Here is a 17,760-nt window from a genome sequence, read left to right as displayed (position 1 = left end):
CTCTTTCCATTTGTTTGATTTGATCGTACCTACATGTACATTGCAACGAATATTATGTAATGTAAAACATGAAATGAAATAAAGTAGACAGGAGATCGCAGTAAACTTTCCCCGCAAACTCAACTTGAACTTCCTTGAACTTGGAAATGGTGTATAATGCCTAATATTGCTTCTCCATTTCGTACCCTGTTGCACAGGGTAGCATTTCAGAGAAAGACTTAAAATCTGCCTGAAATTCCTTCTCCACCTTATTTCGCAGTGCTCGTTCGTATTACTCAACAAACTGTTTCAACGATGTCTTTGAATGCACATAACCATCGAAGAAAGCGCTCATACTTTCACTTCTTTGTGTTGTTGACATACCAGCCCAGAAAGTTGTTTTCAAGAAACATGGCACCCAACGACCTCTATTTTCGTACAATCCAGACAACCAAACATTATTACGTAAGTCATATGTATCAATCATCTCTCTCCAACCTTCCTCAAATTCTTCGATAAACTGTGAATCATAAACTAATACATGTATAGCCGAAAATATCGAAGCCTTATCCACGTGGTATCCAAACTTTTCTGGCAACTTTTTTAAAATGTGCCACAAACACCATCTATGCTTCGTATTCGGGAAAACTATTTCAATTGCATTTTGCATGTCTCTATCTTGATCGGTAAGTATTCCATGTGGAGCTTGACCATACATGCACTTAAGCCACGTTCTGAACAACCACACGAATGTATCTGTATTCTCATTCGATATCAAACCACAACCTAGCAAAGTTGATTGCCCGTGATGATTCACGCCTACAAAAGGGGCAAAAGGCATGTCATACTTATTAGTAAGGTAGGTTGTATCAAATGTGACAACGTCCCCGAACTCCTTATATGCTTGTCTGCATCAATTGTCTGCCCAGAAAACATTCTTTAGGCGTAAATCATTATCCAAGTCAATACTGAAATAAAATCCCGAGCACCGTGATTGCATTTCAGAAAAGTAAGACTGTATTGCAAGTGCGTCACCCTCACCAAGTCTTAGCCGTCTCACTTGTTCGATATAGTTCCGACAATCCTTCTCTACGCAAGCCATATTCTCATAGCCACCAGACTCAACGACTACAGAGTTAAAACTTTTATGTAGTGGTATTCCTGCTATATCATTCACTTCGAGCTTCCGTTTCACGTGTACACTCAATTCTCGATTACATCGATACAATCTTGACTTAGTAGGACTTGTCTTATGATTGTGGTCAAGGTGAACCATGTTAATTTTCCAGTATCCGTGAATATCTAAAGATGCAGATATTCGAGCTTTACAACCCGTTTGAATTGTTGGGTGTGGCTTCAAAGAAATGCTTGTATTACCACTTCTTCGTCCCTCCCGACTACATGTGAATGTGACATATCTCAAAACACCATCATCATCCTTCGACGAACTCCTTTTTCTAACTGGAAAACCTACGGTATAAGCATATCTTGCATAAAATGCATACAGTTCTTTTTCATCCTTGAACTGCATACCAACCTCAGGCACGATCAAACCATCTCCTTCTACATTTTCATCTTCCACACTATTGACATTGTCGCAGACATTCTCATTTTCAGAATCCATGAACACAACATCTTCCATATTTGGCAGATCCTACAAAATATAAACCATCACCCAAAAATTATGTTTTTTTTTTGTTTAGCGTAGGAAAAGTAGTTCCACAATAAATTTATATAATAAAAATAAAGCTTAACTCTCTACATTATTCAGATTATTTTATTTTTTTTGGATAAGGTACATTATGCAAATTATGTTAATTATAATTATAAATACATTAACAAACAGCAAAATATAAATATATTCATGATATATAAACTACTAAGAACACTGATGTCAAATGAAATTCAAACAAACAATACCTAGAACGTGACTTTCTACTAAGGTAAGACAAATAAATTTAGAACCCTTCTCACCTGGTAGTGGTAATGAACTAAATGGGCAATACCACCAGCCAAGTTTGGGAACGAGCATGTATCGCTGGAAAAAAATTGCAAAATTTTCAGCTCATTTAAACAATAAAATTCCATTCACAAATTCGTACCTTCCTGTGTCATGACCCGGTTTCGGAGATGGGGAAGATGGGCAATAGCGTTCAATGCCGACTTCGTCGACGACACAAGCAACCAGCCAAGTTTGGGAACAATCACGTAATAAATGAAATAGATTTTGGAAAATTTCAGCTCAAAACTCCAACCACATGAACGTACCGTCGTGTGTAATGACCCAATTTCAGAGATGGAGAAGATGGGCAATCGTGTTCAATGCCGGCTTCGTTGCAATCCCGCTCTTTTTTGCCGCCCTCAATTCCTCTGCCTTACTTGTGTGCCTGTGTCAGAAGTCAAAATTTTATAAAATGGTTAGTAAGTGGGTTAAACATTGTAGACCAAATCCCTACCGTCCATTGGTTTTTATTCTCAGCCATACACGTCATTTTGTCAACCACTTTTGTCATCTAACTTGGTACAAGTAGCATTATTGATACAAGGGTGGGTGCTATGCAGCGTGCTGTGCTGGTCTAGAGCACGCATATAATGTAGTTATAACACGTGCACATAATGTAATGTATAAACCAAACAAAAAAATAAAATAAAAGTTTCAATTCTTCCCCAAAAAATAGAGAACATATTAAGGGCTGTTTGGGCCCGATTTTTTCACCCAAAAAATTGATTTTTTGATCGTTATTTCACTATTTCAGACGTCATATTTCACTTCTTCTCTGTGGACCCCACTTTCGATCAAAAAATCAATTCTCAAAATCACTCCCAAACTCTAAAGAAGGGCTGGAAGAGAGAGATGCAAAGCCTAACAAAATGGAAAAACAAGAAAGAAACAGACACAACTATCCATAACCTCGTTACACACCTCTGATGCTGCAATACATCGTACCGTCGAATCTGGTATCATGTTATTATTGTTGGATTTATTAGTAATCTGAAAATGATCCCATTATTTTGTAGGATCTCCAAAAAATGATTAAAGATTGAATCTTTTATGAATTTTCCATGCGGGCATTTTCTAATTTTGGTTATATCGATCTGAGGATTGGATTTAATTGGAAATTTTTAGTAAAATAGTGCAACTTTGCATTTTTGGATAAATATTTGTTTCTGGGCTTTTGTTTATTTTGATCATTAATCTTTGGTTTTTAATGCAGCATAATTTGGATCATTTTCGTTGATGTGTGTTACTTGTTATGACTATTTGCTTTTGTTTGTGTTCTTGATTTGGATTTGTAGTTAACTAATTAAGATTGATTGAGCTGGCTTAGTATGAAATGGCAATGGTACAATTGTTATTGCTCTTCATTTGTGGAATGTTTAAGGAAGGAAATGGAGTTAAAATCCTTTTCATGACAGTGTTTGCTTGGGTCGAGTATTGCCTAACAAATATGCACTCGACATTTGTGATTAGTTGAAGAATTGGCTTTTGAGCACCGAACTTGTGAATATGTAAAGTGCTGGAAATCTTCTAAAATGCAGATGAAAAATGGCGTTGAAGGCAGCGAAGGATTGTAGTAAGAGTTCCAGTCAAATGCGGGTTATGACAGTTGAAGAAAAAGGAAGGAGGAACAAGAGAAAATTCCTAGCCGATCCGCTTTTAGCTGACCCTTATAAGATCTTCCCTTCACCTCCAAATGAGTGCACAAGTTTCGAATTCTCAGCTGAAAAGTTGGAGATTCCCCCAAGTCACTGAATGAAAACAGTTGTGACAAGTGTTGCAAGAGCCACAATAATAAACCTGATGCTTTGAAATTCAATCTGGGATTGGCATGTATGGTGGAAACATTCGAGATGGGACCAAGTCAACCTCAGGAGGAGACAGAAGCATCATCAAACGAGTTCAAATATGCTGATTGGAGTCAGCTTACAGAATCCCAGCTAGAAGAACTTGTTTTGAACGATTTGGACACAATTTTCAAGAGTGCAATCAAGAAAATAATTGCTAGTGGTTACAGTGAAGAAATTGCTACAAAGGCTGTTTTTAGGTCTGGCCTTTGCTATGGGTGCAATGATACTCCATCAAATATCGTGGATAATACTTTAGCATTTCTTAGAAGTGGCGGAGATATTGATCCACTGAGGAAGCATTGTTTTGAGTATTTGCAGCAGATGGAAAAGTATGTATTGGCTTAGTTGGTTTGTCTTCTAAAATAGATTAGACATTTTTTCAGCACTGGGGATGCAATGTAGTGCTTGTTGATAAGTGATATGAACGTGTCACGTGCTTGTGCCGTGGATAGTGACGCTTTGGGTAGTTTTCTCCGTGAAGCGACTGCAAATGAAGATTCCTCCAATTCTGTGCAACTCCAGTCAAGAGCAAAACCCAAAAGTTCTGAACCTAATACTCTAATCCCGTTACACCAAATGCTTCAGCTGCTTATGCTCATAATTCTCCATCTGAACCACCTAACAAAGTTTTGAGTCATGATGGACATATATTTCAATCGGAGACACCAATTATAGCAGATGTTCCAAACTTGAAACAAGAAACTTCTTTCTCTCGTAATGGACTTGTATCAGCCAAAGAGTGCCAAAACCCTTTATCTAGTACTGATAATAAACTCCTTACTGTTGCAGGAATATCCTGCCCCACAGTTGCTGAGGAGAAGTTTTTGGGTAGTAGAGAAGTTTCTGGAATAACCAAAAGGGAACACATATTACGTCAGAAATCCATGCACTTGGAGAAACATTATCGTACACATGGTTCCAAAGGGGCGTCTAGAGCTAGAAAACCAAACAGTTTCATTGGTTTGGACAAGAAACTTAAGGCTGTAGCAGATTCCACAGGTGTGAATGTTGAGAATCCCCCGATCAAGACTAGTGAGGCAGTTTGCTTTAATGTGCCTCAAAACTGTAACAATTACAATCTTTCAACAAGCACTGAATTCACTTCCGTGCCAACATTTAGTATGGAAGCTGCTAATTACAATCTTTCAACAAGAAGTGAAATCATTTCTGTGCCAACATTTAGTTTGGAAGCTACTAATGGCAGTTTGTCATTGCCTCAATCAAGTATCTTATCTTCGTTGGCTGTGGTGCCAGTCAATCCTGTGCCTTCGTTACCTGTTGCTGATTCTGAGCTTTCTCTATCGTTGCCTGCCAATATTGTTTCCAACTCAATTCCCATCAGCTATGATGTCAAAACCGTCTGTTGTAGTTATGCTGCTGTGTTGAACAATAAGTCTCTTGGGCAATGGGTTCCACTGTACAAGAAAGTTGCAATGATTATGAAGCTGGTTCAGAGAGTGCGAGAAACACAAAATCAGCTCCACGAGCGGACAGAGTGCGTGAATCAGAAGGTCATGCAGGCTGCTAGCAGACTGAACCAGGATAAAGTCGAGCTCGAGTCGCTTAGACAAGAGAGAGAAGAAGTCGAGCGTCTCAAGAAAGATAAGAAAATATTGAAGGAGAACACCATGAAAAAGCTTTCCGAGATGGAGAATGCCATGTTTAAGGCAAGTGGACAGGTAGAGCGAGCTAATTTTGCTGTTCGTAGGCTTCACTTTGAAAATGCTGCATTGAGGCAGGAAATGGAAGCTGCAAAATTGCACGCTACAGAGTCAGCTGCAAGCTTCCAGGAGGTGTCAAAGCGGGAGAAGTTGACGCTGATGAAGTTTCAGTTACGGGAGAAGCAAAAGAGTCTCCTTTGGGAGGAATTTGTGGGTGAAAAATGTAAGTTGATACGGCTTCAACAGGAACTAAAGGAGGCTAAAAATGTGCAAGATCAAGTTGAGGTATATTCATCATTCACTTGTCTATTTGAAATTCTGACATTTGGATTAACTTTTTAATTTCATCCAATTAAATCTTTCAAAATTAGGCCATCTATCAATGAATAATTTCTTAAGAATGATTTTTTACAATGTCTCCCTTGATAATGTACTGATCATCAGATGCTATGCTAAAAAGTTACGAATACATACCATTACCAGAGCAACTATGCGAAACGCGACCTCACACGTCCTTTACTAAAAGGCAAAAGCAAGAGAAGAGGCAAGACGCTGATAAAAATTTGAGGTAGTTAAAGGTCTCTTATAGTTCTGTTATTAATAAAAACTGCCTGTATTTTTACTCTATATTTATGCATTACACCTGTCTGTACATCATTATTTCATTATGGCGCTAAATTTAATCTCAAAGGGGAAGCCTTTGATAAAAATTGCCAGCAACCCTCGGGATAGGATTAACGTCTTTGTATTGTGCTATATTGCCTAGTTCTGATAGCGCAGATATCACTATGTTCAGCCATAGTGTTTGATCTTGGCTTCAGTTTCCATCTTTTGATTGGAACAATCTTCCAATTTTTGTGGGTTTTCCTGCTGAATGTCCTATTCAATAGAAAAATTGTGATGTCACTGGCTCGATGGAAACAGGAAGAAAAGGCGAAGGAAGAATTACTCGCACAAGCCACTTCATTTAGAAACGAAAGAGAGCAAATTCAAGATTCTGCTAAATCCAAGGAAAATATGATAAAATCAAAAGCAGCAAACAATCTGCAGAAGTATAAAGATGATATTGAGAGGCTCCAAAAATACATTTCCCCGCTAAGATTGAAGACTGATTCTTCGAAAATTGATGCTTATAGATGTGGTATAGATTCGAGTTATGCTGGTAAACTGGCCGAATGGAGAAATTCTTCAGTCCCAAAGGATTGGCCAATATCTTAATTTCTCGAGGATATCAACGGTAATGGAGGTTTAAAACTTGAACGAGAATGTGTGATGTGCCTGTCCAAGGAGATGTCTGTTGTATTCCTCCCATGTGCACATCAGGTGATATATACAGTGTGCAACGAGCTGCACTAGAAGCCGGGAATGAAGGACTGCCCTTCTTGTAGGAGCCCGATCCAGCGACGTATTTGTGTACAATTTGCCCTCTCCTGATTTGTGGGACTAAATTATAACGAATAATGCATTTTATGAATGGTTCAAGAAAAAAGACTTGTGCTGGTGTGAGAATGTAAATTACTGTTCATTTTCAATAGAACAAAGTGGTGGTGTTATATATTTTTCAATGTAACTCATTCAGTGAAGGTATAAGTCAATTTGGGTGCATAAGTCCGGTGATTAATTCTGAAAACGAGATTATTGTGCCAAGTTATTTTTCCAAGTTTGTCTTTTTAATCTGTTCTATTATCATAAATTAGTTGTGATTTATTGTCAATGTATCTAGCGATCAAGAAATACACACATTGACTATTTTTATCAAATACTCTAATGGTAATAAGAAACTAGTCGACTATTGTTTTCTCTTTATTTTTACCTTTCTAAAGACCATTATTTTGATTGAACGAAAAAATTATTTTCATATAGAAGGAAAGTCCCATAAATTCAACCTCTCCCGACTTGTTGTCATGCCTATTAGTGTGAGGCAATAATTGATTCAACATGTTAATAAGTTATACTTAAAGTGAGTCACGATTCAAACTCTTACAACTACAAACAATTTTACCATTGACAAATCCATTATTTATTTAGCCTCCTCATTGGTTCAATTGAAAATTTAGATAAAATTTGAGTCAAAGTCAATAATTAATTTTAATTATAAATTTTATGAGAATCATAACTTTTCAATAATACATTTTATCAACTTTTATCAAAATATATTAAAAGTGTGTCTGTGTGTGTGTTTGTTAGTTAGGACTTAGGGTTTTTTATTATAAGTCTACACAAAATAAGAAAAAGCTTTTACAAAGGAGAATGGCAGTGTCATCCATTCTCAAGAAAAAACAAAGAAAGAGCAACCACTCATTTCACTCGCTTTAGTACACATAAAAAAATTTAGTGCCAATTCACAAATTCCTTATCCAACATTCTTCATTTTTGTCTCTGATAATAATTGGATTGTTGGCTATACACACACGAAGTGAACACGAAAGAAATCCAAAGAAAAAGGGACAAAAATTCGAGGAAAAATATGCTGTCGAAAGAATCAGCAGGATCAAATTTCGATCTCCCCGAGGAGATGTTGGAAGTTTTGCCGTCGGACCCATTTGAACAGCTTGATGTGGCCAGAAAAATCACCTCCATTGCGCTGTCGACACGTGTCTCCGCACTCGAATCCGAAGGGTCTGTTCTCCGGCAGCAGCTAACCGACAGGGACGTTATCATCGCCGACCTTCAGTCCCAGCTCGACTGCGTCGACGCCACCCTGTCGGAAACTTCCGACAAGCTCGCCGATGCCCAGCAAGATAAGGTCCGACCCATACTCGATTGACCTGGTTTTTTACCCAATTTTATTTTTCTTTTTGGTGAATTATAGGAGAATTTGTTGAAGGAGAATGAGCAGTTGAGCACCACTGTGAAGAAGCTGAATCGAGATGTTGCTAAGGTACGTTGAATTTTGGTCTAAAAGTTCGATTTAGTACTATAATTCTTGTTCATGTTTTTGTCTGAATATTGAAGTCGTGGAAGAAGCCAATGGTTTGTTCCCAGGTAGTTTTACACCAACAATGTGTAGGAATCTTAGTTCAAAACAAAAAAAAAAAATGTTGGAGGGCCATAATATACATAATTCTATACATTAAGGGCCTATTTCGTAGTGATAATGAGAATTGATTTTTTGACCGTTAGAGAGAAAAGTGGATCCACTTGTGAGTGAAGAAGTAAAAAATGATGGTTGGAATAGTGAAATAATGATGAAAAAATTAATTTTTTGGGGGTGAAAAATTGCTACTAAATGGGGGCTAAAAAAATTTCAAAATGTTGCTGAGTGGTTGCTCACCTTGCCTGATGTTACTCATTTTATAAAAAGATTTTTCAAGTGTCAAGCTTTTGACAAAAAAAATGAATCGGGCATGATGATGCATGTAGGAAGAACATCGAGCTCTAGTCACTTTTATATCATGTAGAACCGGGTTGTTTTGATTTTCGAACTTAAGTTTTGTATTAAACAACTCCCAAGTAATACTTGACCATGAATAATGCATTAACATGCGCAACTCGATTTTCAATTTTAGGATCTTGAAAATGTGAAATTTAAGATTCATCATGATTGGCTTGTTTCTTCTCCCAAACTAGTAATTGGATAGAAATATTGTTAATTTAAGCGCCCTCTTGCCCCCCAAATGTGCTAATGCGAGTGCAAGTGTCCAAATGTCAAACATTTTAATCGCTGCAGTTGGAAGCCTTCAGAAAGACACTCATGAAATCACTTCAAGAAGATGACGACAAATCTGTAAGTTAATAAACTCGCTATTTTTCTTGGCGTACTTTTGGGGGCGGGGGGGTGGGGAGGGGGACAAGTATAAATGCTGTTTTGATTGCTAAATGTTTGGTTTGGTAATTTTTATTTTGGGTATGATAGGCGGGTGCTCCTGATATATCTGGCCTTCATGTCCCGAGCAATACAGGTTTGTATTAGTTGCTTTTTGTAGGTCGCTTGCATTATTTATACAATTTTGGGTGAATTGAGTTGCCAAATATGTTGATTCTTGTAAATGATTGTTCTATCGGTACACTACCTGGTAGGACCAGTGCATTTATTGTGTGTTTGGTAGGGTTGATTAGGTTGGCAGCACTGGACAATATTAATGAAATAAGAAGAAAAAAATTATTGAAAATCCAAAAAAATTAACTTTTATAAAAATTCTATATTTATCTCTGAGATTGAGTATGGAATTCTGTTTACTCACTTTAAATTGAGTATCCATTTTCTTCTCAAAAAAAAATTACTCAAAAGTAACTTTTAAACTTAGCCAAACATGAGCGCTAGAGTTTGCAAAAGAGGGAACCACTAAATGAAGTAATTTAAAAGTGAGATGATACATTTTGTGCTCTCACGAAGTATATTATTTTTAAAGTTGTATGGAGGAAGATAAGGGGCTAAATTGAAGTTGTTGATCTAAATTAATCAAGATGATCTTTGAGTGCTCACAAAATTGAAAAATGATTTACAGAATTATTGCCAAAATAATCCCTTTTAATAAGTTTTTTGAATTCTTTCAGTAGACGATGCTACCTTGCCACCTACCCGAACTGCATCTATGCATAGCCAATTTTCAGACACTGGAAATTCGTACACCGACAATCCCGAGACAGAAGGTATGCTCAAAACAGTTATTTTTCTCGGGACACCTCCATAAGAAGTGCTCTATTTATGTATATAAGTTTTAAGTGCATATATATGAATCGAATAATGTTTAATGATTTTTTTCCTCGTCTTGACAGCGATGTTGCCGCCACGTGTATCACAAAGCCTGTTGCTAGCATCACAAGCTAGCACACCTCAGCTTACACCTCCCATTTCCCCTCCTAGTCTATCTGCATCTGTATCTCCATCTAGGACACCAAAACCCTTGTCTCCAAGGAGACACTCCATTTCATTTTCAACGACGAGAGGCGTTTTTGATGAGAGATCGTCTGGGTTTTCTTCTGTGCCTTCCAGCCAGCACAGTTCGTTATCTGGCTTGGATACAGGATCGCAATCAGGTTAGGTCTGAAAATCTTCAATGTTGGCTTGTCTGTTTGAAAAACAAGTGAAACACATAGGAAGGATAAAATGTCACTGATAATATCAATCAGATTGTATTTAAGATCTTGCTTTGGTGGCTTGAGAACATATAGTAATTCTTTTGCTAGCAATGATTAGATGTTCGCCTTTACTTCATAAAGCAAGATGCAATTTATCATCTTTATTAACATTCATTTCTCTTTTCCTCGTTCTCTTTCTTTTCTGAAATTAGATGATGAGGGAAAGAGATTTTGTACCGGCACTTCTACTGACACGTACACCTCTACCCATGTCCTGTATTTCAGGTAGAACTCGAGTTGATGGAAAAGAATTCTTCCGCCAAGTCAGGTACTTGACATTACTCATAAAATATGTGCGACTATGGAAAGATTATTGCTAAATGCAATATCGTAACTGATAACAAGGCAAATGCTGTCATTAACTTTGCTCGCTCATCAATGATCATCCAAAAAAAGGCACTTCTCATAGAGTTCTTGTTGTTCAAAAGACGTTTCTTGTATCTCTTGATTACTTGTTACGCTGCTGCTATATATTTGTTCCTAAACATGTTCAGTAGAATAAAAGTTATTTATTTTGAAAGTAACTTGCTTTACCTGCGAATGAATAACTTAATTTATTCGAGTTCACAGATTTGGTCCACAAACTCTAACAAATGATAACTCGTCCAAAATCTTATTTTCTTTTTCAGGAACCGGCTTTCTTATGAACAGTTTGGTGCATTTCTAGCTAATGTCAAGGAATTGAACTCCCACAAGCAAACGAAAGAGGTAAGTCGACTCATATGATGTGCCTCAATAATATTCTTGCTTTCCCACCATCAAAGAATTTGTTGTCAACCAATTCCTATGCTTCTATTTCGTTGCGTAATAATAGGTAACTTTGCAAAAGGCTGATGAAATTTTTGGGCCCGACAACAAGGATCTTTACGCCATTTTCGAAGGGTTGATCACCCGGAATGTCCATTGAAAGAACATGCTTGTAAATACCTCAAGGTTGTAATTCTTTGTATCTCCATGATATGATTGCTTATGTAATCATAGTTGTAGAGTGAGTTAATAGGTTCAGAAACAATGGTAAGTTGAATCGATTTGTACGAGATTTTTACATATTTTCATTGTCAATGTTTCAATAAATGAATTGTAACATGTTTAAGTTCATAGGAGGAAATATGAAGAATTTAGACTAAGAAATATGTGTGGCAAATGAATATTGTACAATTTGAGTGAACCCTTTTGGCAAATTCGGGACAAGTAGCTAGGGAAGGTAAAATGTTCCGTCCCGAACTCCCTGCCTGCTCCGGGCATTCCCATCCTGTCGGGAAGTTTGGACGGGGCTGAGAACATGATTCCTTCCCCAACTTGAATTTATCGCTAACTCTTGTTTCTTGTATATATTTTAAAATATAAATCGTATATTAAATAGGAGAAAAGAAGAGAAATTGGCATATTTCAATCCTCATTGTAGACTCACCTCTTCTCTCGAATTCTCCAGCGGGTTGGTGATGAGAAGGGCCACTGGACCTCGTCCGTTCAGCCTTGTTGCCATCCGTTTGGCGAAATTCGCATCGCTATTTGGTATTAAAGTATAGTTTTTCGTTTGGTACAATGTATACAATTTCAAATGTGCTTTATTAAAAATACTGACTCTAATCTCGATTCTTTCCCTTTTTATCTTAAACATACGATGATTCTTGGACGAGAACAAAGATAATTTCAGAAAATCTTCAAAACGATGCTATTTCCATTTCCAATAAATTTCGTTTCTATTTTTCTACTTAAATTTTATTTTATTACTTTGCCGAATAGATTAGAATGTTCTATAAATTTGAAAACACGTACACTCCCATGCATGCAGCATATGAATTGGGATGACGAAAGGCCAAAATTAGGCATAGATGGAGAGATTCAGGAAGTTGCCATTGATATATAAGGACGAGAGGAGATTTCACCACCACTACATTCTCGATTCATCTCCACCTCTCTCACACAACTCTCACTTCGTGTGAAAGTTTGTAATTTTCACAGTATGTGTTTGACACAATCCATTTCGAATCACCCTAATGGACCCAACGCTTGAAGTGTGCAAATAGTGGATACTAACTAAATGCCGGACCCATCACCAAAACAATTTTGTCCTGCTTTAATTGCAATATATTTTATAAAAATTTTGACAAAGTCTCCTTTGTAATATGAACTAAACCACTTGAATAATAATCAATTTTTTCAAACTTGTACTTAAAATAGAGTATATCAGCCCCTCAAAACACAAACTATTAAAAATACAATATTGGCAAATCAATATTTACTATTATTTACAAACAAAAGTTTCCAAATGTACTAAAGATACCAAATATACAACAAGCCCATGATATAGATACATGAATTACCAATTTAACTTTTCAGACAAAAGATGCATGTATACAAAAGGAAACGTGAACTATATAAACTAACAAAGTGAGTCATACAACTAATGATAATGAGTAGGGTTGGACAAAACTCCCGAACCGAACCGAACGAACCGAACCCGAACCCGAACCCGAACCGAACAGAATCAAACCTGACGGTTCTTCTCATGTTAAATACCCGAACGGGTATTTGAATCAGGAACCGACGGGTATGGATCGATTCTCGATTCTAGGTCAAGACCTGAATAACCGAATTTCTGTAATTTTTTTAATTAATTTATTTTAAATAAGTAAAATTATTTTATTTTTTTTAAATAAATTTGTTAACTAGTTAATTTAGTTCAAACCACAAAATATGATTTTCTTATTTCTAATATTCAGTTCAAAATTGACTTAATCAAATTGACCTCAATTTGATCCAAATCTGTTATTCTACTGTAGTGCCGTTTCTACCAGAGAAAATCGAATTAAAACTCTACAACATCTCTCTTAATTATTTTGAACTCGCTATCTTTCTCTTTCTGTGATTTTAATAATCAAATTTATGAAGAATTCAGCAAAGAGAGATGTGAAACATATAAGATTGAACTACGTTATTCTGTAAGAGCTAATATTAAATATATCATTAATTAAATTAACATAACTTTGTATATATTAAAAAACTTAATTATAATACGGAACCGGACCGAACCGAACCCGAACGGTTCCGTAATGAAATTTGGACCCGACGGTTCCACTTACTAAATACCCGAAAATTTCGGGTCGGTTCGATTCTAACGAGAACCGAACCTAACCGGACCATATCCAGCCCTAATAATGAGTGGCTCAACAGGTTTCAATGTTGCTCAACTCAACTACTCTTTTATAAGAAAAATAGTGACAAAATATATGATCTTGTAACTCAGTGATTGAATAATTCATAATTAATTATATATTTCCTATTTGTTGAACCGAACCTAACCGGACCATGTCCAGCGCTAATAATGAGTAGCTCAACTCGATGGATCAACAAGCTTCAACGTTGCTCAACTCAGCTACTCTTTTATAAGAAAAATAGTGACAAAATATATGATCTTGTAACTCAGTGATTGAATAATTCATAATTAACTATATATTTCCTATTTGTTCACCATAACTTTAAAGCTTTACTTACTTTATTAGAATTTTAAAAAATATATATATTATGAAATTTGGTAATAACTTTTAAAATTGAAACATGATTGAATTATAAAATCCTTCGTTCTTTATTCTAAATAAACAACTGTAACGTATAACGAATATAAATAATCTGATATCCATGAAAATCTATGAAATACTATCTTACTCAATACTATAAGGTGGAGTATTTAATCTATGAACTGAACAAATTGAATTCTATAACCAGAAATTTGATAAACTGTAATAATACTGAAAAATCACACCAAAAAAATACCAAAAATAACTTTACTCATGTATCGACTAATATCGATATACATGGCAAAGCTGTTATATTCTGTAATTCTAAAATTTTATAATTCTAGTCATACTCGCATAGCTGCCCAAAGACTATAATCTGTCATACACCATGGAAACATATTCACGATAGTGTAGAATAGGTAAAATCACCATAACTAATCATGCACCGTGGAAACACATTCACACTAGTGTATAACGGATAAAATAACCACATGTAGTCATATACTATGGAAACATATTCACACAAGTGCAGACTGGGATAAAATCGTATAGGTACTTTCAGGTGATTTTAAAAATAACTTTAAATATTCTGAAATATTTAATACTGATATAATGAGCCAATGAAATGGTTTAATTGAACTGAAATTAATTTTTAGAAGAATTGTTTATTTAAAAAAATAAATTTATTTTGTAAATCATGCTTTCTAAATCAATCATCTGAAATAAATAACTTTTACAACTTATATGATTTACTATAAGAAATATAATAAACAATTATTTTATATAAGCTTGAGAACTAGTATAATTTAAATAAGTTCTTATTTCTAAAAGAAGATATCCACTCACTCAATAAAAACTATAGGCTAGGATGACCAATATTAGGCTTTTCCAATAGCTTCTTCATTACCTGAAATACAATGTAAAGTAGCCAATTCAACGATTACCATACCAAGTACCCTTAATATTTAAATATGGAATACTAGAACTTGATTTCTTGGTACTTGGAATAAATTCTTCAATATCCTTTACAATTGAAACTAATTCTACCTTTGAGTCAATTCACTTAAACTTCAATTTATTTCAATTACTTTAATCCCAAGCATCAAAATAATTATTCCATCTTCCATTCCAGTAAACACTTGAAATCACACTTACACCAATTTAACTTTACATTCTAGCTTGTAACTCATTTCAAGTAATAATCTCAACTAACACCTTTTTTCTACTAATCATACATACCCAAGAACCCAATTAAAAATTCTTAAGTTTGTTAGAATTGCTTACCTTATGCAAATAATAACAAATCAAGAAGGTTTGCTTGAAACTATATTCATTCCCTTAATCTGAAATTTACACCAACCAATTAAAACCTTAGATATTTAACATAAATTATATCATAAAACATTTACTTCTTTACCTTTTTAAGAAATGGAGAAATTGAACCCAAGTTTGAAGAAGTTAGCACATAATTCCCAACTTATTCCTTTCTTTCTTTCTTTTTTCTTCCTTTTTTTCTTTTCTTTCTTCTTTCTTCCTTTCTTCTTTTTTCTCTTTTTTCTTCCCATGTTCATTCCTCAGCGCTTTTTGTACGTGTGTAAAATGAAAAATGTGGTTTAATGGTTATACAAATGGAAAAAAAAAACTTCGGTAGGCAACCGTTGAATGAAAAGCCACTACCTCATCGGGTGATCCAGTCCCGAGATGGCCTCACCTCATTGAGTGAGGGTGGACCACCTGATAAGGTAGTGGATCCTCATTCGACAGTCGCACCATGTAGGATAGTACGATCGTCGACACTTGTACTCCACTAATACCAACAATTACAATCAAGTCGTCCACTTAATTATTTTGTATATTATTTAGTCCTTAACTTCCAATAATAAATAAGATCCTCAAATTTAAATTATATTCATCTTAAACCCTTATATATTATAAAATGCAAAGTAAACCCCAATAAAATAATGTGGTCAATGCAAGTCCTTATTAGACTTTGACTTTGACAAGTCAAATTTTTATTTTTGACTAAATGAAATGGGTTATAACAATATTGGTCCTGAGGAATCTTATAATTCCTGTCACTCCGAGGAACCATGGAATTTATCCAAGAACATTTGGCTTTGGCTTCAGCTTTGGCTTCGCGGTATTTGATATTGTTTTTGGCGTTCTTTTGCTGAATTTTGGAGTCGATGGTCTTTTGTTTTTAAAGAATTTTAAATGTTTTGAGCATTTTCTAATCACAGGTTTGTTAACATATTTCATAATGTTTCGATTATTGATTCATAGAAAATGTTTGTGTATATTTTGTTCATGATCGAATTGGAATTTTGAAAATTTTGGTTGTATATTGTGAAAAAAGGGTCATGTAGTCGACCAAAAATAGATTGTGTAATGATCATAATTGAATTCTAAGGTCGAACACCAATCTTAAGGGTCTTACCACCCTGTCCCTGGAGTATCGTGAGAAAGGTTAATCGCGGAATGTGTTCCAACTGGTCGGTGAACAAGAGCTGTTTTTAGACTGGTGCCCACAAAGAGTTTCAATTCATGTTTCAGGAATCAAACCCTCACACTACGACTGCCAGCAAGGCTAGTATACCTTACCCTTGTCCTTTGCACCATTGGGATATGCCCCGGAGGACGATAATAATTGAATTCTACATCTTACCTAAGGTGGTTCTTACTTGTTAGGACGAGGGCTATTTCCGTGAAGTCACATCTATTTCCATGAAGTCACATGACTGAGAATATGGATCGCCATATGTAAAAGTCGATTCATGGAATGTAATAACTATAATTGCATTGCTAGGCCAAGACATAGTTTGTGGGTCTGTAATCAATTGGACACCCTACACATACAAGTCGATTTTTAAGGGTAAGTTCTACGTAATATAGATGTTACAATTGAGAACAAGCTAACTCATTGTTACCGTATGGATATTTTATACGAAGGAATTGCGACTATTAGTGATAGGTTTGAATGAAATTTGCTGCTAGCCATGATTCCTTTGGTAGAATATCATATAAAAACACAGTTTTTGCTGTAGAATTCAAGAAAACTCTCTATTTCAACCCTTTTGCAATTTGTAATTTATGTGATTTAGTTGTGGTATTTTTTTCAAATTCATGAGCATTGACCTTTTTCATTTATTTCACAAGTTTTGGTATAATAGTTATTACTCTACAATTTCTTTACAGTGAGAGTGAGAATACATTTGACATTGCTGAAGAAGTGCAGGAGGAGAGCTTTTTGGAATTGGACAGAAATTAATATTTTCGTCTTCCTCAATTTCAATTACTGCTGACGGTAAAATCATATTATTCTCGTCTCGTGTTCTTATAAGCATTGATGGTCCTCGTATCTCACTAGAGAGCTCAAAATTTCTCAACTAATAAGTTCTGCTTATTGCATTTTGCATTAGATATGACTAGTTTGGAGGAGGTGACTACAGGTGAATGCTTGCCAACAGATTCAGAACAAAAAGGAAACGGAATCAACATTCGCAGGTGCAGTGGCATGGATTCCTTCAAAAACTGAAAAAAGGGTCGACTATGCATTTACATCCGTACCGTCCTAACTTACCGAACTTTCATTTAATCAAGACGCAGTTGAAAAGAAGACTGAAAGCACTGGGTTTATCAGTATTGCCACCGCTTATCGACCCTAATCT

The 17,760-nt window shown here is 35.6% G+C and overlaps 2 protein-coding genes and 1 pseudogene across 4 annotated transcripts; 2 read left to right on the top strand and 1 right to left on the bottom strand.

Moving 5' to 3' along the window:
• Positions 1-892: 892 nt before the first annotated feature.
• On the bottom strand, positions 893-2,568 carry LOC111382136 (protein FAR1-RELATED SEQUENCE 7-like). Its single transcript, XM_023006012.1, has 3 exons — positions 2,498-2,568; positions 2,306-2,366; positions 893-1,633 (listed from the first exon to the last, which is right to left on the bottom strand). Exons 1-3 carry the CDS (start codon positions 2,566-2,568, stop codon positions 893-895), a joined length of 873 nt encoding a protein of 290 aa, XP_022861780.1.
• Positions 2,569-2,774: 206 nt separating this feature from the next.
• On the top strand, positions 2,775-7,117 carry LOC111382170 (annotated as a pseudogene).
• A 619-nt stretch (positions 7,118-7,736) lies between these two features.
• Positions 7,737-11,702, top strand: LOC111382141 (uncharacterized protein At4g15545). 3 transcript variants are annotated; one of them, XM_023006019.1, is made up of 9 exons: positions 7,740-8,235; positions 8,302-8,370; positions 9,160-9,216; positions 9,346-9,391; positions 9,990-10,082; positions 10,209-10,469; positions 10,797-10,839; positions 11,201-11,279; positions 11,386-11,702. In XM_023006019.1, exons 1-9 carry the CDS (start codon positions 7,957-7,959, stop codon positions 11,476-11,478), a joined length of 1,020 nt encoding a protein of 339 aa, XP_022861787.1. In that variant the 5' UTR covers positions 7,740-7,956; the 3' UTR covers positions 11,479-11,702. The 3 variants fall into 3 exon arrangements, with proteins under 3 accessions (XP_022861788.1, XP_022861787.1, XP_022861786.1); XM_023006018.1 differs by having other exon boundaries at positions 7,741-8,235; positions 9,987-10,082; XM_023006020.1 differs by lacking the exon at positions 11,386-11,702 and having other exon boundaries at positions 7,737-8,235; positions 9,987-10,082; positions 10,724-10,839; positions 11,201-11,271.
• Positions 11,703-17,760: the final 6,058 nt, after the last annotated feature.

The sequence above is a fragment of the Olea europaea genome, unplaced genomic scaffold (genome assembly GCF_002742605.1).
Source record: "Olea europaea var. sylvestris unplaced genomic scaffold, O_europaea_v1 scaffold244, whole genome shotgun sequence".
In the NCBI taxonomy this organism is placed as follows: domain Eukaryota; kingdom Viridiplantae; phylum Streptophyta; class Magnoliopsida; order Lamiales; family Oleaceae; genus Olea; species Olea europaea.
Note: the sequence above shows the minus strand (reverse complement) of the source record. Positions and strands in the feature narration are given on the sequence as shown.